Raw genomic sequence first — 24,588 nt, 5'->3', positions numbered from 1 at the left:
GTGCCGACTAGGCTCACAGCTCTGGAGCTGAGGACAGGGGTGGAAAGTGGGGCACCACAGCCCCCAGCCTGCCCCACGGCCAGAGCAGCCCACCCTCCTGCAGAGCTTACGGTGGCTCCAGAAAACCTTTGTCATCTGGCAGCGAGGTACGAGGCACATAACATCTCTGCTAAGAAAGGAGGGGAGGGAGGGCGGGTTCTGCATTCAGCCAGCAGCGAGGAACCGAAGTTGATCTCAGCCGTGACAGTGCGCTGCGCCCCGCAGGACGCCAGCGTCAGGAGAGCGTGGGTGAAGCGTGGATAGAAACCCTCTATCCTTGCGGCTATTCTACAATGCTGAAATTATTCCAGGATAAAAAGAGCACGAGAGCAGCCGCACGACACTGGAAACAGGCCGAGCCCAGCAGCCGAGGGCCAGGCCCGGCCCTCCCGCGGCCTGCGCTGGGGTGTTAGCTTCAGGGCCCTATCTCCAAACTCCCAGTGTCCACTCAGGACGTCCTGCCGTGGTGCCCCTGCGGGTGTCCTCCTGGAGACCAGGGAGTCCCCTGGAACACGACCGGCACCTGCAGATCCCCAGGAGGGCCCCTCTCCCCGCAGATGTCTCTAGCTGAGGGGTGCCCATGATGCCCCTTCCAGATGCTGCACGGGCCCCTGCCCCTCACCTGCCTCCCTGCCTTGCCGGCCCTCAGATGCCTCCATTCACCTGCCCCGAGTGGGGGGTGCTGGAGCTCACCAGGCTTGCAGGCTATGCCGGACCCTGCTGCCTGTGGCGGTCACCTGGCAGCATCCCTGCTGCCTAGATCTCGGCTCCCCACCCCTCTGCCCCTGCCCTGGTCTCCACGGCAGCCTCCTGCCCCCCAACCCAGTAGACCCCTCTTCCAAAACAGCTGCACTGTCAGCCCCCAACGTTCCCCAGCACAGGCCTGAACTTCCAGGGACAAGAGGTTTAAGACATGACCTCCTGAAGGCTTCCCACCCACCCTGGGCCCCTGCCTGCTCCTCACAAAACCCCCACCCTCCACAGAGCACGCCACGCCCCTCCAGGCCCGCTGGGGTCCTGTTTCCAGGCTAACGGTGTCTGGGAGCTGGCGGCGTGCCTCCCGACCCACGGGCCCGTCTGCTCACCTTTTTGGTCCACTCGACAATCCTGCTCTCGCTGAGGGTCTCGAACATCTCCTGGGAGAACAGGCTGAGCGTCTGCTGAATCCTGGAGATGGTGATCTCAGACACGGGCAGGCCGGCCACCTGGGCGATAACGTCGGCCACGCGGCCTGAGCCCTCCATGACCACACACGGGGTGCCGTTGGTGATGGCGTTGTAGATGGTCTGCAAGGCAGGGGCCCCCGTGAGTCCCACGCTGACGCCGAACTGGGGACTTCTCCCCGTGGTGCTGGCTCAGGACCAGGGCTAAGGGGCTCCTGAGAAATGTACCGAAAACATGGAGTTTGGTAGCATTCCTCTGCCCGGAGGGGAAAATCCTGACAGACCAGCTCCTTGAGGCCCACTGCTCAGGTGGACCGGGAGCACCGAAACAGAACCCCGGCGACATTTTGGCCCATTGATCGGTGTCATGGGAGAGGGTGCGGCCTGGCCTGTCCCTCAGGAAGGCCCAGGGCGAGACCAGGACCACCAGGGAAAATCCCCAGACATCCAGGGCGAGGTCAGCTTCAGGAAGGACCTCGGACACCCTGCGGGAAGGACACCCTCTGGGCCGGGGAGGCAGGTCTGGGTGCCATCTGTGGGGCCCCCGTGCAGAGCGCTCCACGTGGGGAGGGCGTGGGGCACCAGGCACACTCCCATCCCCCCGGAAGTCCTCCTGCGAGACATTTCCCATGGTCCTTGCTCCTGCCCCCAATGTGCAGGCTATAATATTATCCTGTCCCTGCAGCCAGTGCTCCAGCAGCAGGGCCAACCACACGCCGTGGACTGTGTTCTCCGTGGGAGCCTACTTCACACTCAGCTGTGGTCCCGTGGGGCTGGGGTGGGGCCTGAGGGCAGCAATTTCGAGAACACTCCCGGGGGTCCTGGAAGCGGGGGACCATCTGACTCTGTCCTTGCTACAGTCCCCCTGGGACCCCTCTTCCTGGCCAGCCACCCAGGGCCAGAGCCAGCATGCCCCTCCCACAGCAGGGCACCTCCTCGAAGGCCACCTTCCCACCACGCCTGGAAGGGCCCTGCCACACAGCCCCTCCCTTTCTCCTGGCCCCCCAACGATGGCCCCGTGGATGCTGGTCAGGGGGCTTTGGGCCAGCAGTCCCACCTGCGGCAGACCTTGGACCCCCAGAGTCCCACACCCCACCAGTACTCACGTGCAGGGTGCCGGGCCCCCCTTCCAGCACCACACAGACGACAGGGATCTTGATGGCCACACCTAGGATGAAGCACGGATCCTCGATTTAGGGAACATGGAGGCTCAGACCCTCTACCTGGGCACTCTTGCCCGTCTCCCCCCAGCTCCAGCCTAATCACAGCAGACGCATCCGATGGGAGATGCGTGGTAAGGACGCAGTCCTCTGCAGTCCGAGGATGACGGCTGGTTCTGTGTAACGACAGCAGACCTGAGGCCCTGAGAGGGCTCCTCCACTGTGTACTTCTGCTCCCGTTCTGGGGCGGGAGGGGAGGCAGGGCCGTCTGCCTGGCCAGTCACCATGACCAGCCTGCTTTTCTCACCGGCCCTTTTATGGCACCTCAAATCTGGGCACACCATGGGGACACACCCAGCCCAGGGGCGTAAGGCACCGTCAAGGCCGGGGAGCACAGTGTGGGACCTCCGTCCGCTGTCCACCGTGCGCCCCTGCCCTGAGCCTTCCATCCATTCCAGCGGTCCGGGGCCCGGTGAGGACTTTAGAAATCTCTCCCAGGCAGCAAACTTTGCCTCCAGGTGCCATGGTGGCTCTTCCGCCCACCCCCGCCCGGGCCCCCGCAGGCAAAGCAGGGCTCTAAGTTGTGGTCCTGGGCCAGTAGCGTTAGCCTCACCCGAGGACGGAGAAAGGCAAGGTGTCTCCACCCGCCCGCACTCAGGGGCCTGCACACCGGTCCTCCAGGGACTCTGACGCGAAGCCAAGCTTGACACCACTGCTCCCTGCTCTAAAGGCGGCTGCCCAGCCTGCTACAGAGAGCTGGCACCCCCTGCTATTCAGGGTCCCCTCTCTACCCCTCAAATCGTGCACGAATTCCTGTGTGTCTGCCCTTTCCATGTCCTAGAACCAACCCCATGTCACCCACAAGGGAAAGGATGTCTTATTTCTAAACTGAGCCCGTTGCTGTAGAGTGATTGCAGGTGGTCTACGACCTGCGAGAGAGCAGAAAAGCTGGGGCTCGCCCCCACCTCCCTCCACCAGTTAAACGGGCTGAGGGAAGATGTCCCCACTGAACAAGGGTGAAGAGATGGTGGGAAGAAGTCCAGCTGTGTCCCGTGGCACCCTGAGCACCCCACCTGTTGGACGTCCTGCTCATGGCCGGCTGTGTCCCAGACCCCTTGACCAGCTGGCTCCCCTCTGTCCCGATAGCCCTCAAAAATGCGCTCCACTCGCCTCCTCTTTCCTTTGTCTGCTCCGATATGAACTTCTCCAGCTTCGTCCTCAGGGCAATCTCGACCCCGTAGCGGCCGTGCGTCCCGTCGTCCACAAGGATGAAGTGGGAGTGGTTACTGTCCAGGCAGGTCAGGTGCCCTTGGCCTTCCTCATCCATGATGTATTCAGCAGGAAAGCCACCCTGGAGACAGCCAGAGAAGCTCAGATACAGACAGACGGAAAGTGCACAGGGCACGTGGTAGAAGAGGAACAGATAGCGCTGGGAGCGCAGGTGCTGAGGGCGCCACCAGAGGGAGTGAGGAGCGGGTGGAGCGAGCCGTCGTCGTCTTCCAGCGGCAGAGCGTCCCTGGCGGTATGGAGGTATGGACGGACGCTGAGGGGCTGCTGGGCGGGGCCCAGAGGGACAGGAGGGGCACGAGGACCACGGCATTGGAAACGGGAGGAGGGCGACCATTGCTCTCTGAGCAGGAAGCGGAGCTAAGCTGCGTGGGGCGAGTGTAAGCGGTGGGCGGGGACGCAGCGCCAGGGGCTGTCCGAGCAGCAGTGCAGGCCCCGCCTCGCTGCTTCTTGCTGAGGAGGGGGACACACTGAGGGGTCGGGGACTTGAGGACTTGGGACACAGCCCATCCAGATTGCGAAGCCTGCCTGCAACCTCCCGGGTCGCGGACAGGAGGCCAGCTCTCAGGCGCAGCTGGACCTTTGCTGGGGTGGGAGAGGTGGCGGGTGGTTGTGGGCTTGGCCACCTCGGCGGGAGCCTAGAACAGAGGTGGCATTATCCGCGAAAGCCCTGAGGACGGGCTCCGTGTCTGGGGCATGCCCCTCGGGACACATGCTGGGAAGACAGGATATTGTGTCAGCAGCACTGCTAACCTGGACCAAAGGGACACGGGACGTCGGACTCCCAAACCTCTACAGGCGGGAAACAGGCAGGTCACCTTCAAGAAGACGGCCCGATCATCCCTGGGGCGGGGGCAGGGACCAGGCCGCAGCCGGAGCCTCAAGTCACAGAGAGTCCAGAGTTCAGTGACCTAACGATTTCCCTGCTGGGCTTGGAATTGAAGGGGACCCGGACCCCTTTATTCCTGCCACATTCCCCCTTTTGGGATGAGAACGTGCAGCTACCCTGGGACGCCCGTCCCATTACTGTATTCTGGAAGAAAGTAACTTGTTTTCCAGCGTCACATGTCCACACACGAGGAGGAGTGCTGTCCCCAGATGGATCACACGCAGAGTGTCGTCCGAGCCCGGACTGGATGATTCAGATGATGAGGTCGGGGACTTTTGGCTGTGCGGATGCTGTGATGGGTTGGTAATGTGGGGAGTCTAGGGATGGGGTGAATATACTTTGCATGTGGGACGGACGTGACTCTTTGGGGGTCAAGGGTAGCCTGCAGCGGGCTGAGCTGCTGTCATCCAAAGACTCAGGACCCCAAGCCAAGGAAGGCCCAGCGGCCGGCAGAGTCTGTGGGAGGGAGAAGCAGCCTCCCCCAGAGCCTCTAGAGGGACGACAGCCTGTCCGCATCTCGACTGTGGTGAGGGAGGCTCATTCCAGACCTCTGGCCTCCAGAAGTGGGAGAACGCATTTCTGCTGCTTTCAGCCGCCGCGTTTGCCATCACTTGTGCCAGCAGCCCCTGGACACTGATGCAGGAGGGATGGCTGTGGGGCCAGCACACACATCCCCTGTCGTCCACAGAGGACATCAGGGAGCTGTCACGGGGAGAAGGTCAAGAGGGGTCTCAGAAGTCACCCCATCTCTCTCAGCCTCGGACTTCCACTCCCTGGAATGAGCTAGCAAGGTGGAACCAGTCCCGTCGGGCGCAGGAGGACAAAGGTTGGGGGGCAGGCTGGCCACCTCACCAGCAACCGTGTTGTAACAGGAGGCACCGTGGCGGACGGGAGGCCCATTCATAAACCACCACTCACGGGCCAGTCGTGGGCCAGCGTGCTCCTGGAATGTCCTCGACCGTGTGAATTAAGTGCCCGTGCGCTCATTGGGCCAAATCCACTGTGTCCTGTAAAAATTTCGTTGAATGAATCTGATCTTTTCCAACGCAAGTCTCTGTGTTCGCACGATGGCATCTCCTGCTGCCCCGTCCTCTACATGCCTGTGTGGTGCTGACGCCAGAAGCCGTGCTGGGCTGAAGCCACCACTCGGTGCGGGTTCAAAGGGCTCAGACTTTGGGATCAGACAGCATAGGGTCACCCCACCCAGGCGCGCCCTGCCCTCTGCGAAATCCATGTCTCATCGGAGTGTCTGTCCCGATGACCTGTGGTAGTTCTGAGGCGACTCCTACGTGGACCTGTCCTGTGGTTGGAAGGGGGTCCAGCCGAACTAGCTGCTTGACCCAGTCATCAGGGTCTGCGGTGCGGCTGGGCATGAGCCCCCGTCTCCAGGGCTCCCGTCCAGGCTCCTCCCTCCCCTTTACCCCGGTGTCCAGACGGCGGTCTGTCCACTGTGGTGCTAATGGGATCAGGCCCTCACCTCCTGTGCCCCCCCCAGGGGAGGTCGCCGAGCTCACCGAGGGGTGGATCAGGCCTTCCCGGTTGTGCACGGTGCCCCACGTGGCAATTCCGACCGTGACGACTTCTCCTTCATTGCAGCTGCTGCTTAGGGTGAAGTCCCGCACCGCCTCGCCCACCTGCTTCATCACGCCCGTGTGGGACCCGCCGGTGATAATCCAGGCCCCTGGGGAGAGGAGCGAGGTGTGCACCTGCCACCCACAAGCCTGACGCCGAGGGCCCTGTGTCCTTCGATGCTCACTCCCTTCATCTGCGGGGTCCCTCCTCAAGGGCTCCCTAACTCATCATCAAGCGTAAGTCTCAGAACCAGGACCACGGAGGAAGCCACACTGTGATTCTGTCTTCACGGTGTGGCTCTAGGGGCCAAGGCTTCCCACCTGCTCATGTAGGGCATGGGCACAGGGACGGGGACTGCAGGCCTCTCTCCCCACCTGCCCGCTGCTTCTTCTCTGTCCTGGACTCGGGAACACGTTTGTCTGAATTCTTCTACTCCAAGGCGTGAATGTCCCTTCTTCCCCTCAGTTCCTGGGCCCGAGTGTGGTGGACTGAACCCCTGCTCCTGACCTCCCACCCCGCCGTGCTGCACATTGGCACTCCCTTCCCACCCACCGTCCGGCCTGACCCGGGGACCGGCTCCGGTCACCCCACACAGGCAAGGAGCAGGACCACCAGGCCTGGGCGCTGCGGATTTGTGCCACAGCTGTTTTTGCTGCACCTCTCCCCCGTGGGGTCTCCTCCCCTAACCTGTGTCCCGGATGAGGGGGGACACGGGGAGAGCTGCAGCCACAGACCTGCAGCTGCCTCCACGGAACGCAGGCGAAGGCAAAGCTCATTGCTGTGGGGGACGCCTGTTCCCGGGGCCATGCCGACCACGGCACGGAAACCAGTGCCTGGAAGTCAGTTATGTGTGGCATCACCATAAGGAACAAGCTTAAACACGTGGCACGGCTTTGGGGCCGGGACGTGGCAGCAAGGGCTTTGCCACTGAATGCTAAAAAGATAACCATCAAGACATGGTCACACTGTCACCTGTGATGACCTGGGGGACAGGTGAGCACCTAACGGGTTCACAGCCAAGGTCATGAGTGTGCCTGGCGAACGGTCAAGTCCCACGTGCTGAGGAGACTCCAAGAGACTCGGGCCAGGAGGACTCACACTGAGCCTCTGTTTCAGGGCAAGGACCAAACAGGGGCGTGGCCCTCCTACATTGCTAAAACCAGGTCCTAGAAAGAGGGTCAGTGTCCCCTGGGTGCCCCAGTCTCACCTGGACCCAGAACCCTTGCTCTCCTGCTGTTAACCTACCCAGCGTAGCCCTGTTGGAGGCCACGGGCACCATGGCATCACTCTGAGAGAGCACCAAGGGCCGCCTCCCGTGGCGCTCATGCAGCCTTGGGCCCTGCCCTGTGCTCACTGGAGGTGTGGCCTTAGGGACATGGAACCCCTGAGGCAGTCTCTTCACAGGGCAGTCCATCCTTCCCAGATGTGGACGGATGGATTAGGGAACAGGGATTTGGTTCACAGAGACCTTCACTAAGATCCCCACAGCTAACACGACCACCTCTAGCCACTCCACCGGCCACCACAGCAGCTCACAGTTGACTCAGGCCGTCTGTGGCTGCAGAGCCGGGTGGCGCTCTCAGCAGCTCGCTAGGGCTATGTCTGTCCCATGAGCAAGCCAAGCAGAAGCCGCTGCAGGCCAGCAAGGGCCAGGTGAGTCTGACCTGGGGGGGCATGGCCTCAGTGACCCCTGAGGGCCGCTCCAGTCCTAACACCCCTGATGCTGTCTGCTCAGCCCGCCCATGGCTCCCAACCCCAAGTGCTACCTGTGGTCTGGGCCACCTTGACCAGGCCTCTTCGGAAGACACTCTTCAGCCTGGGCTTCATGTTGAAGTCCTTGGCCCCGCCTGTCACCGAAATGAGGAGGTTGGGGACGTCCAGGCCCCAGTACTGGGTCATGAGGTGGTATATCACGCTGGGGGGTGTGTCCTGGGAGAGGCGAACGTACTGCAGGGAAGTCAGAGGACAGCAGAGGACACCCTGTGTCAGTGGGTGGCCAGCCCCGCCCCAGAGATGGCAGTGCAGCTGGGGCAATGGGCACCCCCACACCAGGCCATGCCTGAGAGCCCCAGCCAGGTGGATGGACACCTCCCACCATGGATCCAGATCCAGTGAGTAAAAGTGGCCACGTCCAAGCAGGACACAGATTGAAAGGAAGGGGGACGTGGCAAAGGCCCAGAAGCAAGGCCCAGGGGGATGACCGGCCACCCTGAGGAGACCAGTTCCCATCTTCCCAACCCCCTCAGCACAGCCCTGTGGCCACAGCACCCTCCCCACCCTGCTTCTCTGCTGTAGGACACACCAGCCCAAGGCCAATCCTGTTCTGTGGTGACCCAGAACTCTGAGAGTACTGGGGGTCTCCTGTGAGCCTTGTGGAGCCCCCGCCCACCCCTCCCCTAGTGCTGGCAGGCTGGATGCCTCGAGTTTCAGCCAGCCTCTCTCTCCCATGCCAGGAAGTCCTGGCCACCTCAGATCATGGAAAGTTGATGCGAGTCCACAGTGGGAACAATGGAGGGATGAAGACCAACCTTTCCCACCTTCTGGCCCAGGCCTGTGAAAACAATGTCACCAAAAGCATCTGTTGGCATCTCCTGGACATGTTTTTTGGGGTCCCAATCTTTGCTCTGCAAAGTGTGGGGCCTGGTAGCCTCCTCCAAGTGTTGCTGGCGTGTGTATCCACACTCACACACCACCTTCCTGCAAAGACCACACAGTCACTGGAGGAAGCAAGCTGCCTCTGTGCTCTCCTCCAGGGTGTCAGGACTTTCACCCCCCAGCAATGATGAGTCACCCCCAGCAACAGTGTTAGTGGAGGCCCAGTGGGGAGCTAAGCATCCCTCCCACAACCACAGGAATAAGAAGTCCCTCCCTGCCAGGTATCAACTCCGGCTGAGAGGGGCTTGGACTTCCATCCCCACATAACAATAATGAGGCGGTGTCTCCCTCCCCCATAGATATGTCATAGGGACCTGCTAAAACGCAAGATGCAGAATCTTATACATAATATCCAAAATATCATGGTTTCAAATTGAAAATCACTAGTCATACCAGGCACCAGGAAAATCTCCGCCAGAATGAGAAAAGACAGCAACTACCAATGTCAAGGTGATACAGATGTTAGGATTATCTGACAAGGATTTTATGGCAGCTCTAATAAAAATGCTTTACCAAGGAATCATGAACACACTTGAAAAAAATGAAAAAATATAGTTTCAGCAAAAAAATAGAAGGTACATCAAATGGAAATTTAGAAGTAAAAAATGCACTAACCAACCAAAATTTAAAAAAAAAAATCAGTGGGTGAACTCAGCCAATGAATGAAGGTGGCAGAGGAGAGAATCCATGAACTTGAAGATAGAACATAGAAATAACCCAATACAAACACCAGAGAGAAAACAGACCTAAATAAACAACCAAGTGAGAAGACTCTAGGACTAGTGGAACTATGACAGAAGAGCAAACGTGTGTCCCCAGAGTCCCAGAAGAAAGAGAGAAAGGAGGCAGGGCTGGAAAAGCATGTAAAGAAACTATGACCAATCACAATGAGCACTGAGTTATGTATGGAAGTGTTGAATCATTATATTATACACCTGAAACCAATATAACACTGTACATTACGCTGAAATTAAAATTTAACACTTAATAAAAAAATTATGACCAAATGGGAGCTTTCCCAGGAATGCAAGTTTGGGTTATCATATTAACAGAATAAGGAAGAAAAGTCTAATGATCATTTGTTTGGGTGCATAAAGTGTTTTACCAAATTCAACACCTGTTTATAATAGCAACTCTCAACAAAGTAAGAATGGAGGGGAACTTTCTCAACCTGGTGAAAAAGCATCTGTGAAAATCCTACTGCTAACATCATACTCAAGGATGAAAGGCTGAGATCTCATCATGAAGACTGGGGACAAGACAGTGGTGTCGACCCTCAACTCCACTGTGCAGCAAGGCACTGGAGGTCCTAGCTAGCAGAATGGCAGAAAGAAAAGAAAAGAGGAGGAGAGGAGAGGAGAGGAGAGGAGAGGAGAGGAGAGGAGAGGAGAGGAGAGAGAGGAGGAAGGGAAGGAGGGAAAGAAAAGAAAGAAAAAAGAAAAAAAGGCACACATATAGGGAAAGAAGTAAAACTATCTTTATTCACAGATGAGATAATTCTGTGTGTAGAAAATCCCAAGGAATCTATAAAAAGCTATTAGACTGACAATAAGTCTAACACGTTTATGGGGTACAACATCAACAGAAATAAATCAATTCTATGTCTATTTGGTAGTAACAAACAATTAGAAATTAAAATCAAAACAAAATAATACCTATAATAGCAAACAAAAATAAAAAATGGCCAAAATCTCCTGCATTTGGAAAGAAGACATAAACTCACAGATTCAAGAATCTAAGGGAACACCAAATACGATAAACCCACAGAGATGTATACCAGGAGACATGAAATCAAACTTCTATAAACTAAAGACAAAACAAAAATCTTAAACACAGCAAGACAGAAATTACACCTTATCTATTGGGGGAAACTAACTCAGATAACAAACAACTTCTCATCAGAAACCAGAAAGAAGTGCAAGGAGGAAGTGGCAAATAAAACCAGAACCTACCAACCCAGAATTCTCTACTCAGCAAACACATCATTCACACGGAAGGCAGAAGTTGGACATCTTCAGATGCAGGAAAATTAAGAGAATCACCAGCAGAGCTACCCAAAAAGGATGGATAAAGGATGTGCTCTAAACAGAAATGGAGTGATAGCAGGTGGAATTGTTGAATATCAGAAAAGAAGAAAGCAATAGGAAGGGTAAACAGGACTCCAAAGAAATGTTCAAGTCCCCCAGAAGTGCAGAAAGAGAAAAATGAAAAAAACAAACTGAAAACAGAAAAATGCAGCACCAGACTTAAATCCTAACATATCGATAATTACATTAAATATAATGTCCTAAATACGCCAGTTTAAAAAAAAACACAGATTGGGAGAGTGGGTTAAAAAAAATAAGACCTAATTATTTGTTTTCTTCAAAAATCTCACTTCCAGTGTAATGATGGAGGCAAACTGGAAGTGACTGGAAGTGACCAGACCATTCAGCAATGAAGAGGAGCAGACTGGACACACCCAACGACCCGGTGGATCTTGACGGCATTGCACTGAGCAAAAAACTGAAAAGATCGTGTAGGGTAGGAGTCCTCATGTGACATTCTCGAGGTCAGAACGTTACAGAGATGAAGAACAGATTCATGGTTGCCAGGGGTTTGGGTGACGGGGACAGAGGACACGGGCGCGGAGCCCGTGGTGGAACCAGGGGAGATACCTGTTGTATCTCTGCAACTTCCCAAACTCTGTAATTATTCCGAAATAAAAAAGTTAAAAACCCGCATGTAGTGCAGGCTCCAAGCAGCACCTTCTAGACACAGGGCCAGCAGGGTGCACAAGGCCCCACCCTGCAGCCTGGCCCGGGGCCCAGCTGGCCTAAGCCGGGAGCTGCTACAGGAGAAGCCCATCTCCGGGACACCCCGCTCTGGTTTCTTCTTTCCACGCAAGAATGCACCAACACCTCTTGTCAGCTATGACCTCCTCTCTTATTTCCTTCATGTTCATGGGTTGAGACTTTTTATTCCTTCACTGCTATTCACTGGGGCTTCAGGAGGGAGAGGAGATAAATGTGCTCTTTATACCTCATTTAACTGGAAATTATGAATTTTTAGGTTCTGACTTTTTGGTTGTATCGAGTGACCTGAAAGACAAGATCCAGATGAGACAGAACAACCAGTCCAAGGCCAGGTGAGACCGGAGCGAGGTGAGACCTGGGCCAGGTGGCACAGGGGAAGGATGGCTGGGCTGCCCTGCCACTTACCCAGTGCATAGTCTCAGATGCTCTGGCTCTCCATTTCTCTACTGGTAGATGGGGAAAACCCCACCCTCAAAATTGCTTTGCGGGTCAAACAAGGTTCTAGAAATAGTTTTTTTTTTTTAAGATTTTATTTATTTGAGAGAGAAAAAGAGAGCACATGAGCTGGGGGAGGGGCAGAGTGACAAGCAGGTTCCCAGCAGAGCACAGAGCCCAATGCAGGGCTCGATCCCAGGATTCCAAGATCATGACCTGAGTCAAAGTCAGATGCCCAACCGATTGAGCCACCCAGGTGCCCCTAGAAATAATTTATAAAATTAGTGCAAAACAATTGACCTTGCAGAGCACCAAGGATAGGTTAAGAGACCCACAGCCTCTTACTTCGTACACAGAAATAAACTCAAAATAGGTGAAAGACCTAAATGTGAGACAGGAACCCATCAAAATCCTAGAGGAGAACACAGACAGCAACCTCTTTGACATCGGCCACAGTGACTTCTTGTTAGACATGTCTCCAAAGGCAAGGGAAACAAAGCTAAAAATGAACTATTGGGACTTTATCAAGATAAAAAGCTTCTGAACAGCAAAGAAACAGTCGACAAAACCAAAAGACAACCAACAGAATGGGAGGAGATATTTGCAAATGTTTTATCAGATAAAGGGTTAGTATCCAAAATCTATAAAGACCTTATCAAGCTCAACACCCAAAAAACAAATAATCCAGTCAAGAAATGGGCAGAAGACATGAACAGACATTTCTCCAAAGAAGACGTACAAATGGCCAACAGACACATGAAAAAATGCTTAACATCACTCGGCATCAGGGAAATACAAATCCAAACCACAAAGAGATCCCACCTCACACCTGTCAGAATGGCTAAAATCAACAAGGAAGGAAATGACAGGTGTTGGTGAGGATGTGGAGAAAGGGGAGCCCTCGTGCACTGCTGGTGGGAATGCAAGCTGGTGCAGCCACTGGGAAAACAGTATGGAGGGTCCTCAAAAAGTTAAAAATAGAGCTCCCCTACGACCCAGCAATTGCACTACTAGGTATTTACCCCAAAGATACACATGGAGTGATCCGAAGGGGCCCCTGCACCCCAATGTTCACAGCAACAATGTCCACAACAGCCAAAGTGTGGAAAGAGCCCAGCTGTCCATCCACAGCTGAACGGATAAAGATGTGGTCCATATATACGATGGAATATTACTCAGCCATCAGAAAATGAAATTTTGCCATTTGCAATGACACAAATTGAACTAGAGGGTATTATGCTAAGCGAAATAAGTCAGAGAAAGACAATTATATGATTTCACTCCTATGTGGAATTTAAGAAACAAAACAGAGGATCACAGGGGAAGGAAGAGGAAAATAAAACAAGATGAAATCAGAGAGGGAGACAAACCATGAGAGACTCTTAACTCTAGGAAACAAAGGAGTGCTGCTGGAGGGAAGGGGGGTGGGGTAACTGGGTGATGGACATTAAGGAGGGCACGTGATGTAATGAGCACTGGGTGCTACATGCAACTGATGAATCACTAAATACTATCCCTGAAACTAATAATAACACTATGTGTTAACTACATTGAATTTAAATAAAAAATTAAAAGAGACTCACAGCCTGCCTATTCCCCGTGCTCCTGGGCTCCTTCAGGGCTGCCCCTCCTGCTGTGTGTAGTGACACAGGGGCCTCCAGTGCTCGGAGCACAAGGGCCCACCTGTGGTGAGCTCAGGGCGTGCCCTCCGACCCCCTCCACAGACCCCTTAAGACAGACGCAAGGCACTCTCACACCTGCTGTGATCTCGGGGTGCACGTGAGTGTGCTGTGTGACCTCCTCGACCTATGGTCCACGGCAGGGATGGAGCCGCCAGGATGAGGACCCAGCTCTTCGTCTTGGCCCAGTGCTGCCCCAGACCTCCTCAGTCTCTAACAGGCTGTGATGGGTCAGCTCCTTAGCTGGTCCCTGCGCCGGCCCCTCTGCTGGACCTTCATCTATGCGGCTCCCCAGGCTGACCCGGGGCAGGAAACGGCACCCAGTCCACTGGCCCAGGATTACAGAATCAGAGTTTCTGTGGAGGTCGTGGCCCAGACAGGCATAAACGGGAGCACCAGCACCAGCCCCGGTGGGAGGACGGACCCCGCAGAGGCGCGGTCTCTCCGTCTGCGTCCCTCCCTGCGGTCTGGAGAGGCGCCTTGTCTCACTGGGCGCGCTCGCCTCGTCCTGAGAGAAGTTTCCGAAGCATCCACTTCAGTCTCTGCGTTTGATGGAGGAGGATTTGGTGTTCCAGAGAAGAGAACCAATACGCCAAGGCCGTGACGTAAACGTGACAGAATACGGGGACAGTCCGGGGCGGCAGCGGAGGGAAGGACAGAGCCGAGGAGGACCCTCAGGACGTGGGACTAACCAGAGATGGTGGGGGGCAGGGGGTTCGGGTCTGGAAGAGGGTGGGGGAGACCCTAGCGCATTTGATGGAAATGTTTAAAGTCTAGAAATACATCTGTTTTGAAGCTCCGTCTGTGACGGGGAGGACCAAGTCCTCCACGCCCTCTTGCCATCCGCTGGAGGGACCGGTCTGATGGGCCAGATGACAAGGGCTCTGTGCAGGACGCGCTCCCAGCAGGCCTGACGCTGCCGGCTCCAGAGGGGCCTGGTCACACGGCTGGCCCCTGCCGGCCCCTGCCGACCGGCTTTCAGAGCGCTCTGCTGTCCCCGACCCGTGGGCTCTGCCCTGGGCCCCGACCGCGCAAACGCTGGGATCTGTGCGGAACACTTGCTTTCCCTCGGGTCCTGGAATTTGGGGGGTGCTAGGCAGAGCCGCCTATGGGACCAGCTCACAGGGCTAACCCCGGGCACGGAGTCCCCAACGGCTTTGCAGGGCAGAGACCCGCCGCATGGCTTGCAGCCCTTCTCCCTCTGGGCATGCCCCTCAGGAGGGGGAGAGCGTCACAAGCCTGCACGTGGGGGTCTCTGGACCCTGCTCCTGTGTTTTCCCTTGCTGAGCCTGGTGTGTGTCCTTGTGCAGTGACAGCCTGTCGCTGGGTCCTAGAAGTCTTAGCAAATCACTGAACACGTAGGGCGGCCTCGAGGACCCCCGGAAACCAGCCTCCACCGCCCACCTCTGCCTGGAATCAGCCCCCCTTCCTCCCTGGGGCCTGCCCACCCGCAGGGAGCACCTCCTTGTGGGAAGCACACGGACGAGCAGTAGGCTGTGACACGCTGTTTCCTGCATGCTTACCAGGGTGCCAGGCAGCCGCACGGCCCCAACCACAGGCACCCCACCACTCCGCAGACCCCACTCTTGCCACGTGTGGTCCCAAATCTTCGAGAAGGAAACTAGGAGATCATAAGGGTGCCCTCTTCTTCAATAAATGGGCTCTAGCCCACAGTCTGAGGGCCACAGGTGCTTCCGGGCGATGACCCAGACCCTGGCCGCTGCCAGGGCACCCAACGTGCCTGGTGAGTTCCCAGTTAGCGGAGGACGGAAAATCTCCCGCAGCTGCGCCTCGCCAAGCTTCCCACCCTCCCTGAGGTTCCTGATGCCCCGGGCTCTGGCACTCTCCCCAGGACCTCCAGAAGCCTGCTTCCCCTTTCCAGCTATAAACCCTCTCCCCGAGTTCACACTCATTTAAAGCTTCTGAAACACAATTTAGGGAACTACGTTAATAAGTCGTGGCCAATCAGGAAACGGTGGACTTGCTCACTCTAGTTGCTATGAACCAATTACACTGACACGTCCTCACAGTAAAATACCTCTCGGTGTCCCCCATCTTTCTGGCCCTCCCTGGGTCCCGTGGCCCCCAGGCCTCAACGTAACACCCGAGTGAACAAGCCATTCCACCTGCTATCTCCCTGTGGCACGCCCGGCATTAAACCCGATGCTAGTAAAGGTGCTTCTGGAAATTTCCAGTACCAAACACATCCTGAGCCCTTTTCTCCAAAGTGGGGAAAGGGGTACAAAAGGAGTACCTCAAACCCAAGCTGTGTCCCCCAGCCCTCTCTGACCCCTGTCAACATTCTCCAGGGGTCGTAACTCAGAGCAAAGAAGGGCTCCGGGGTTCCATCGGGGGCGCCCGGAGCCCCCGCAAGATGGAAACCAGGCGTGGTAGGTCTCAGAAGCCTCTGCGGCCTGTGAGTCCTGTACGGGGACTTCGGGTGGCTCTAGGTGTCTCTGAGGCTGTTCATGAGCCTGTTTTAGCATAACTAACACCGGAAACCTCAACGCAAAGTTCTCTCTGTATGTTGTCAGACAGAGCGGTGTGGCCTGGAAACCCCCCACCGCGTGTATTAGAGGTCCCCGTGCTCTGGAACATGCCGGCAGCCCTCTGGCTTGGGGATCTGCTCCCAGCACTGAGACGTGAGGACTCTTCTCTGAAGTGGGGCCAAGCAGGGGCGTGAACCGCCACACGTGCGTGGGGTGTGATGACACCGGGGCGTGCCACAGGACCCCGGGAACGGCACCATCGTGGGGGCCACTCCTGCCTGACTCCATGTCATCATCTCTCCACCTTCCCCACACAGGACCCCCCACAGGGGCTGCTCCTCCCTCCTCAGGCGACACATGTGAGCTGGACGCTACTTGTCCACGGTGGGAACTGAGAAAGTGACTCTGCCCCACAGAGCCACACAACCGTGTGCAACCGACTGGAATAAAAGACAAGTACCTGGATGGGGGGGAGGGAGAGGGTCCTTCCCAGTGCAGTCAGGGAGGGCTGCTCAGCAGAGGCAGCGTGGGCCACCAGAGTTCAGCCGGTGACAAGGAAGGAGTGGAAGAAGTAAGGAAGAACGTGGCCTGTCTGTGGCACAGCACGCACTAGAGTGTGGCTGGAGGGGAAGCACGTCCTCAAGACACGCCACACCTCCGGGAGGTTCCTGTGAAGCCGCCCGCACGCTCCCCCTGACTTGTGGGGGGCCCCACCGGGAAGCCAGGGGCTTAGGAGTGAAATGTCCCGCAGCGTGGAGGCAACATGTCCGCTGCTGCCCGTGGAGGTAGTCGTGGAGGCCGCACCGAGCCACAGCCTCCATGGGAAGGAGCGACAACGGTGGTGCAGTGGGGCTTTGGGGTGAGGGGGGCCCTGTCTGGATTCAGCACCCTCCCCAGTGAGGGGCCCGGGCTGTGGGCCTTCCCCGAGTCCCCTTACAGTCCCCGAACCCTGTGACACCCTCTACTCCAGGGGGAAACGAACATTCTAGAGGCGTGCCCCGTGGTGCCCAAACAACTGGATCCGAGTCCAAGCACCACCGCAGGGTGGCCCCATTAGGACCCCGGACGGGTCACTTAAGCCCTCTGTGCTTCCTCTGTGCACAGGATGGGGCAACACTGCGCCCCCACAGCGAGCTCCAGGGGTAGGCGGAAATGCCGCGGGCACCCAAGCCACACAGACACGACTGTGCCAGGCCACTCACCCGGCGTCGGACAGTTTGGAGCTCTCCACAAAGTACACACACTCCTTCTTCTTGATACTTTGCGGGACCCACGAGCTGAGATTTTCTTGCTGAGGATGAAAAGGGCACTTTGAGACCTCTGAGCAATCACAGCACTATTCGGGGGAGCACACCCTACGCTGCTCCCAGACACTGCTGAGCTCCCTGTCCAGCTTCGGGGGCCTCTTCCCGGGGGTGGGGGCGCTGGCCGAGGCTCTCAGGTGTGGGTGCTGACAGGGGGACCACTTCATCCCGAGCCCCACTCGAGTATCCCAGAACTTCAGTTTCTCTGTCAACACTGCCTTCCTCGAGAACAGAGCCATGCGGCAGAAAGCGTCTGGACACCTGCCTCCGTCCTGGCGACACAGCAAGCCGATATGACCAGGGGCTGCACATGTCAAAGGCGCCCTTGTGCACAGTTCTGTCCCAGGCCTCCAGGAATCTGATCCAGGACTTAGGTAGTGTTCAGGGCCCTCCCAGTCAAATCAGGGAGGTCAGGGGTGACGGCTTCCCGTGAGTCTGGCCCCGGACAGGACCGAAGTGCTTACCCAGCACCCTCCCAACCAGACCAAGAACATGGAGGGGTCGTGCCGTCCATGGGAGGGGACAGACCTGGCCGCTTACCATTCTCTCCAGGCCCCCTCCCCCCAGCTCCGCTGAGCCTCTGCCCAGGTGGGAAACACAGCCCTCTTTGGTGGTCACGGTGCCCCACAGGGCTCTGGTGGACCTGCACGAGGGGGACCAGCTAACCCCCAGAAGCCTACCTTTGCACTGTTGCTGAACAAGTGATGCAACCTCCTGGTCTTGGAGAGACTGCTGTTGCTGCGCCGGAGACTGGGGACCATGCCCAGGTCAGCCATGCTGCTGGGCTGCACCCCAAAGCCCTCCTCCTGCTTGGAGCCGGCTTTCCTCAGGGTTGGGGGCTCCATCCTGTGGCCTGCTCCCACTCCAGCTTCCTCGGTCTCCTGTCCCCGTCAGGACAGCCTTTCCTCCAGCTCACGAGGCTGAAGATTCTGGAAGGACATCATGGACGGCTGCTGGAATAGGTCAGAGAGGAAATGAGGCAGGTGTCTGAGAGGAGCAGGCATGTGTCTCCCCTCATGGGTCTGCACACTTATCCTGTCGCCCACGCTCTGTCCCCCAGCTGGGATCCCTGGGCGGTCTGGAAGCACTCGCACGAGCCCAGGGCCCAGGTGCCCATCTGTAATGGTAGTGACTTCAGGTCACCACGAAGGTCCCAAGAAAAAACTGTTTCCCCACCCCTGCTGCTCCTAGCATGGAGATCATGGGGCTGCCCTCCTGCACGGGCCCAGAGTTCGGCGGGGGAGGGGGCAGAACGATTTCGAAGGAGGAGCCGCAGCTGCCCTGCACCCCTCCCATCTTGGGCTCGCTTCTCTGATTCCAGCAGCGAGCCATGCAAGAGTCCCAGGTGCCGCCCCAGCGGGCCCCTTGTGGCCCAGGTTGGTGGCACCTGGCACCATGTACCATCACGGCCACCTCCACCCAGACTTTAAAGGATGGGGCCACCCGGAGCCTTGGGCACATGATCCAGGGAGAAGGCCACTGTTGGGGCAATGCCCAGTGGAGCGGTGGGGTGGGACGACCCCAAACCAGTAGAACCACCAGCAGGTGGGGGCTGCAGGGGGCTATGTCCAGCAAGACGTCTGGCAGGACCACCAGGCCAAAGGCCTTCATGTTTCTGGTTTGGTCAGCCCCGTCACCCCATCCTTCCTCCCAGTTACTCCCCTTGGGGATGGGAATGTCTGTCCCGGGCCCCACCGTTGCATTCGGGACAGCCTCGCAGCTGGAGCGGAGTCTGCCCCTGCACGAACGTACCTGGGGTCTCCCCCACCTGACTTAGACGAGATTTAGATCGGACTCCAACTCAGACTTTGGAGTCGAGGCTGGAATGAGTTAAAACTCGGGCTGTTGGGATGGAGTGAATGTATTTCTCATGCGGAAGGACATGACTTTGGGGGGGCCAGGAGTGGGATGCTAGGGTCTGAATGTGCTCCCCTGAAGTTCATAGGCTGACGGCGAGCCCCAAAGGTGATGGCAGGAGGTGGCTGGGCCTTTGGGAGGTGATTAGGGCAGGAGGGGGAGCCCTCATAATGGGGGTGAGTGCCCTTAGGAAGGAGACCCCAGGGAGCCCTCCTGCCCCTTCCCCACTGTGAGGGCCCAGAAGGGGGTCCCCACCACCTGTGCTGGCACCCTGATCTCAGACTTGGGCCTCCAGCACTGTGAGAATGAACTGTCATTCACCAGCTGCCGGTCCTGTGGGTACAGCAGCCCAGACGGACACACCGCTGAGCCAAGCCGCAATAGGCCGCCGTCCCTCCCGGGGCCTCTGGCCAGCCCTCGCGGTGGCTACCATGCCTCACCCGAGCGTGGCCTCCACAGGGCCATCGGCAGTCCTAAAGAGGAGCTCACCGGGCCCCACAACCAGCTTCCAAGGGAAGCAGTTAAGCGAGAAATGTTCCTAGTGACCGAAGAGGAGAGCGAGGCTCGGAAATCTCGGTCCGCCCGCTAGTCTGCAGGGACCTGAACCAAAGGGGCTTCCCGCCTCCAGATAGGGTGCCCGGTGCTCAGACTGCGGGCTCGTGCTGTGAAGGCCTCCGCGTGAAGACACTCTCGGCCGCTCCCTCCACAGGCCCTTTGTGAGACTCCCCCTGGGGTCCCGTGCAGACTTTCCCAAACCCCAGCTGCCCTCAGACCCCAAGAACTGATCGACACCAGCCCCCTGCCCAGCACCCGTCAGACTCGAAGGGCCCTGGGCAGCCTCCCCCCCCCCCCCCGCCTCGCTTGCGCCTGGTGACAGTGGCCCGACCCTCCCTCTCCTCCCCACCTCTCCTCCCCCCTCCCCCACCCCACAGTCTGAGCCCTGGAAGAGTCTGGAAACCCAGGGCTGACCATGACCTTACAGAGTCCCCCCTCCAGCCTTCTCTGAGGTTCTCCCCCAAATCCGCCCATCAGTCTTTCTTCACATTTCCCCCGAAAGCAGCTGTGGTCACCCTGGTTCGCAGTCTGATTCTCCATGCACAACAGCACAGGGGGTGTTAAGAACACTTTGAAGGGAAAGGACTTCCAAGAAGGCAGGCGCGCAGACGCGGGACGACACAGATGGTGTCAGCGCACGGGCTGCACTTACTGTGGCACGAAGTGCACGTGCAGGTGCTCGCGGTAAAACTTCACTTTGCTGAAAGTTTGGAAGTGTTTCCTTAAAAAGTAGGAAAACATCCCAAACACAATCAATGGACTCAAAAAGTAGAACATCATGGTATAAACACTAATTCTAATAAATATATGGAATCAGGGTAGCTATATAAATGTTTCTGAAATGCACAAAAAGCACCTCTATAAATGTCATTTGGTACCAGCCCCCAGATGGAACGCGAAGCTGTCGCCACGGAGCGAGCGGGCCTGAACGGTCCGGGCCGAGCTGGGCCGATGTCCAAATCTGAGCCCTGCCACAAGCAATCCTCAGATGGGGCCGTGGGCCACAAGCACAGGTGCACGGGGAGGGAGCCCCACGGCAGCGCCCCTCATCCCCCGGCTCCCGCGGTCCAGGGGGTGCCCTGAAAGACGGTGCCCCTGGTGGCATCAGGAGGAGACACCAGGTCCAAACGGAGTGAAAGTACTGAGGACCGCGGCTTAGAGCGGCCACCTGGGGCCGGGACCGTGGGAAATCACCGAAACAGGGTCTCCTCCTCACACCCACCCACCCCAGCCCGAAAGGCTCAACCAACAGACTTCATCGGTGAGGCTATGAGGACAGGCTGGCCAGGGGCCCCCACCACCCGCCTCTCTACTTCTCTTTCTAGACCGTGTACCTGTTCCCTGCAGCTCCCCAGGTCAGCGGCCCGCTGAAATCCAGGCTGTGAAAACACTTCGAAGACTAAAAACAGCCATACACTGGATGAAGGACGAAGGAAGTGCCAGCCAACAGCCCTGGGCCCCATAGCCTTGGGGGATGGGGGTGGGGAAGTTGTGGTCAGAGCCTAAGTCCCAGATGGGCCAAGTTGCGGATCTCCCAGGCCGGGTAAGTCGCCCCCCACAGACCGCCCTGGCCTTGCCGCAGCCCAGCGGGGGCCCGCACCCCGCCTGCAGCCTGGGTCCCTGCACTCCACGCTCCTGCCCGCGCCCAGGCCTGCATCCCCTCCCCGGAGCTTGCCCTCGACCCCGCATCCCCGCGGCACCCCAGCTTGGGCCCCGCGCCCGCACCAGCTCCCCGCAGCCGGTGGCGCACGCATCCTAGCCTGCGCTCTGCTAGTGCCTGCAGCCCGATCCGCGCCCTTGGATCCTGGGATACCCTCCTCCCAACCCGCGCACGCTCCCCTCCCCCCGCCCGCGCTCCCCTCCACCCGCCTGCGCCAGTCCTGCTACCTGTCTCCGCACCCCGGTGTCGTCCGTCCCGGCAAGGGAATGCGTACCTGCTGGGAGCGGGTCCCTGTCCCCACCTCACTTGCGCCGCTGTGCACGACCGCCAGCTGGCCCCGTGGGGCCGCCCGCATCTCGGGCTGAGCCTGCGCCCCGCGCAGCACGCTCTGCGTCACTGGCCCAGAGAGCTCAGCCTGCAGAGTCCCGCGCCAGCAAGAGAGCCAAGGACATGGGGACTCAGAGACGCCCTGTCTGCAGGGTTCTGCCTTCCCAGAGACCCCTAGACCCGGCTCTTAGGCAGGTGCTTGCCTCCTGAGGGGCCAGCTTCTCCTTGAAAGGCTGGCCGGCAGCAATTCTCCCCAAGCCCTAAACCACGCTGGGCTGGGAGGGGAGGCGGGGGTGGGGGGCACAGGTGGTAGGCAAGGCAGGAGACCCAAGTGGGCCTGGGGCCTGGGTGAGCCACCTCCCTACAGGCCTCAGAACCTCCTCCACCAAGCTTCCAGACGCTACCCTCCCCCCAGTCCTCCCGGCAGGACCCAAAGCCAGTAGATCATTCCCAGTAAGGCAGGACCCAGGAGGGCAGGAAGAGCCCGAAAGCTTGAACCACAGAGCACCCATGTGGCAGGTGCCGGCCACGGGGCCCCACAGATGTCTGAACTCCACCCTGGTTGCCCTGGCCCTTCTCAGTCCTCCTGACTGGAGGAACGACAAGGAATTCTGAACCCCCCCCCCACCAAAAAAAAGCTGATAGCAGCTTTCCTAAAGGTCCACACCATCCTCACAGGGCTCTCACCTCACAAAGGCCACTGCCCTCTCCTTTCCAGCCACCAGCCCACAGTGTCCCGCAGCCACTCCCAGGCCCTGGGCCTCTCTGACCAAGGGGCGGGGGACTGCCGGCTGACCCCTGGCTGACTGGCCACCCCCTCACTTCCTCCCCGGCCGTGCTGACCTAGTGTCCAAATTCCTGCCCGCAACACCCTGTACTGGAAGACCCCTGGCCTTTATCTACCCCTGCGTCTCCACGACGGAACCAGCCACAGTGCTGTGGGTCCACGGGACCCCGTCTCACTGTCCCACCCTCTGGAGGTCTCTGTGCAGCTTGGAGAAGGTGTCAGAACCCACCAGAGCCGCTCATATAGGCCGGCACTTGAGGGATTTCTCAGGGCGCTGACAGACCTGCTCCCCGAAGCTGAGCACCGCGGAGGCGGAGAGCGGACAGCAGCGAGCGTGGCCGCCACGGGCCCGAGACACCTGCGGAGGCCAGCCCGCCTGTCACTGTGGCACTCCGAGCCAGCCAGCTCAGGCATTTGACAGCTGCCGCTGCCCTGGAGAGGGGTCTCAGGCCCCAGGTAACCAGCAGAGGAAGCAGAGACCCACCAGCGTGTGCGGCTGTGTCCAGAGCCCCGTCCGCCGCTCCTTCCCCGGGTGCCGTCGGGCCTGCGAGCCATCTCATGGACTAAAAGCACGCGGTGTGTGTGTGTGCGTGCATGGGTGTGTGTTAATATTTCATGACACAGTCGCGATTGCCGAGTCTGGCGGGCGGCACGGACGGACTGCCGTGTGCTTCCAAGTATCCCAGGGCCTCTGTGGGAACGTCGCTGAGGGGAAGTCGTTCACGAATGGGCTGCTGACCCGACATCTGTGCTCGTGCTGTCCCCCATGTGGCTCCTTCCCTTCTAAAGAGAAACCACACATTTCACAAGAAGGCCACGTTCCATCTGCCAGGACGCCATTGCAAGAGCACTTATGAAACATCCTTCCCGTAAAAATAAAAAGGCATTTGACCATAAAGCAGGAGCCCTGCAAGGGTGAGTGATGTTGATTGCGCATTGTCTCAAGTTCAGATAAAGGAAATGCAAAGCAGAGGACTTTTTCCGACATGGACAACATGTCCGAGATAAAACCTCCAGCAGCAGAAAGAAAACCGCAATCCGTGAAAAAGGGAGCAGCCTGACCGCTTGGCATCGGCTTGCTCTGGTCATGAATAATACACAGGAGCAGAGCAGCTCAGCTGCGGGCTCCTGGCGCGGCTCCGAGGGCTGGGGAGACAACACGGCCAGGGTCTAGGGCAGGGGCTGCAAATTTCTGTCCGGCCACCTGGTAAAGATTTCAGGCCTTTTCGGCCCAGGATCTCCTCTTAACTGCTCAACTCTGGCCCCTGCAGCCGGAAAGCAGCCATTGGCCGCAGGTAAATGGATGGGTGTGGCTGTGTGCCAATAAAACTTTATTGACAAAAACAGGCAGCGGCTGCGTTTCCAGACCCCTGGTCTAGAGCAAGCACGGAGAGAGGTGGGTTTCCTGCTGGGAACACCGTTGTTTTCCTTCACCTCTTCGTGTCTGAGGACAACAGACCAGCTGCACTCCCAAACGCTCCTGGAAAAGAGCTCCCCATGAGATGCGAAGGTGAACTGGGAGCCAGGGTGCGCGGGCAGATACTCTGCAAGTAAGGAGCGCGGCCGCGGCCCTCCTGGTCTCTGCAGCCCTCCCCGAGAGCCAGAGCAGCCTGGGTGTTTCTGAGCAAACAGTGATGGGGACCGAGCTGGAGATGACCCCGGGCCCCACAGGACCTCTCCGGTCACCGCATGAGATGAACACACACAGGCCACTCTTCTTTCTGCCAGCATCTTCTGTGGTTAGCCGCGGGGATCTGAAACATGCCTGCGGCCCGTCCTTCCTGACCTCTCTCAGCACCAGCCGGGGGCACCCTCCAGCAGAGGGGTCAGCGAGGCTTATTCACTTAGCGTGCACCCTCCGTGCCAAGAACCACACCACGCGCCCCATGCACATTTGCGGTCCTCACAATGTGACGTGCCAGGAAACCTTCTCAT

The 24,588-nt window shown here is 58.1% G+C and overlaps 1 protein-coding gene across 14 annotated transcripts in view; it reads right to left on the bottom strand.

Annotated features, from left to right (window-relative positions):
* TRPM2 (transient receptor potential cation channel subfamily M member 2) overlaps positions 1 to 22,111 on the bottom strand; it is a 54,901-nt gene extending 32,790 nt beyond the window's left edge. For 3 of the 14 annotated variants that reach the window (XR_006776008.2, XM_045776360.2, XM_045776369.2), the window contains exons 1-9: positions 21,214 to 21,350; positions 18,148 to 18,420; positions 17,366 to 17,454; positions 8,639 to 8,807; positions 7,877 to 8,057; positions 6,053 to 6,219; positions 3,533 to 3,713; positions 2,309 to 2,370; positions 1,125 to 1,325 (exon numbers count right to left, since the gene is read on the bottom strand). Coding sequence is in view for 12 of the 14 variants with exons in the window: in XM_045776360.2 (XP_045632316.1) it covers positions 1,125 to 1,325; positions 2,309 to 2,370; positions 3,533 to 3,713; positions 6,053 to 6,219; positions 7,877 to 8,057; positions 8,639 to 8,807; positions 17,366 to 17,454; positions 18,148 to 18,312 (1,215 nt within the window). In the remaining 2 variants the exon portion in view is untranslated. Of the gene's footprint in view, positions 1 to 1,124; positions 1,326 to 2,308; positions 2,371 to 3,532; positions 3,714 to 4,402; positions 5,991 to 6,052; positions 6,220 to 7,876; positions 8,058 to 8,638; positions 8,808 to 16,623; positions 16,784 to 17,365; positions 17,455 to 18,147; positions 18,421 to 20,531; positions 20,601 to 21,213; positions 21,352 to 21,766 lie in introns of those variants that run through there. The other 11 variants (XR_006776007.2, XM_045776371.2, XM_045776363.2 and 8 more) reach the window with 10 other exon arrangements.
* Positions 22,112 to 24,588: the final 2,477 nt, after the last annotated feature.

This window comes from Ursus americanus, chromosome 4 (genome assembly GCF_024610735.1).
Source record: "Ursus americanus isolate L20-20 chromosome 4, mUrsAme1.1.p, whole genome shotgun sequence".
NCBI classification, from domain to species: domain Eukaryota; kingdom Metazoa; phylum Chordata; class Mammalia; order Carnivora; family Ursidae; genus Ursus; species Ursus americanus.
This window is presented reverse-complemented; position numbering and strand designations above follow the sequence as displayed.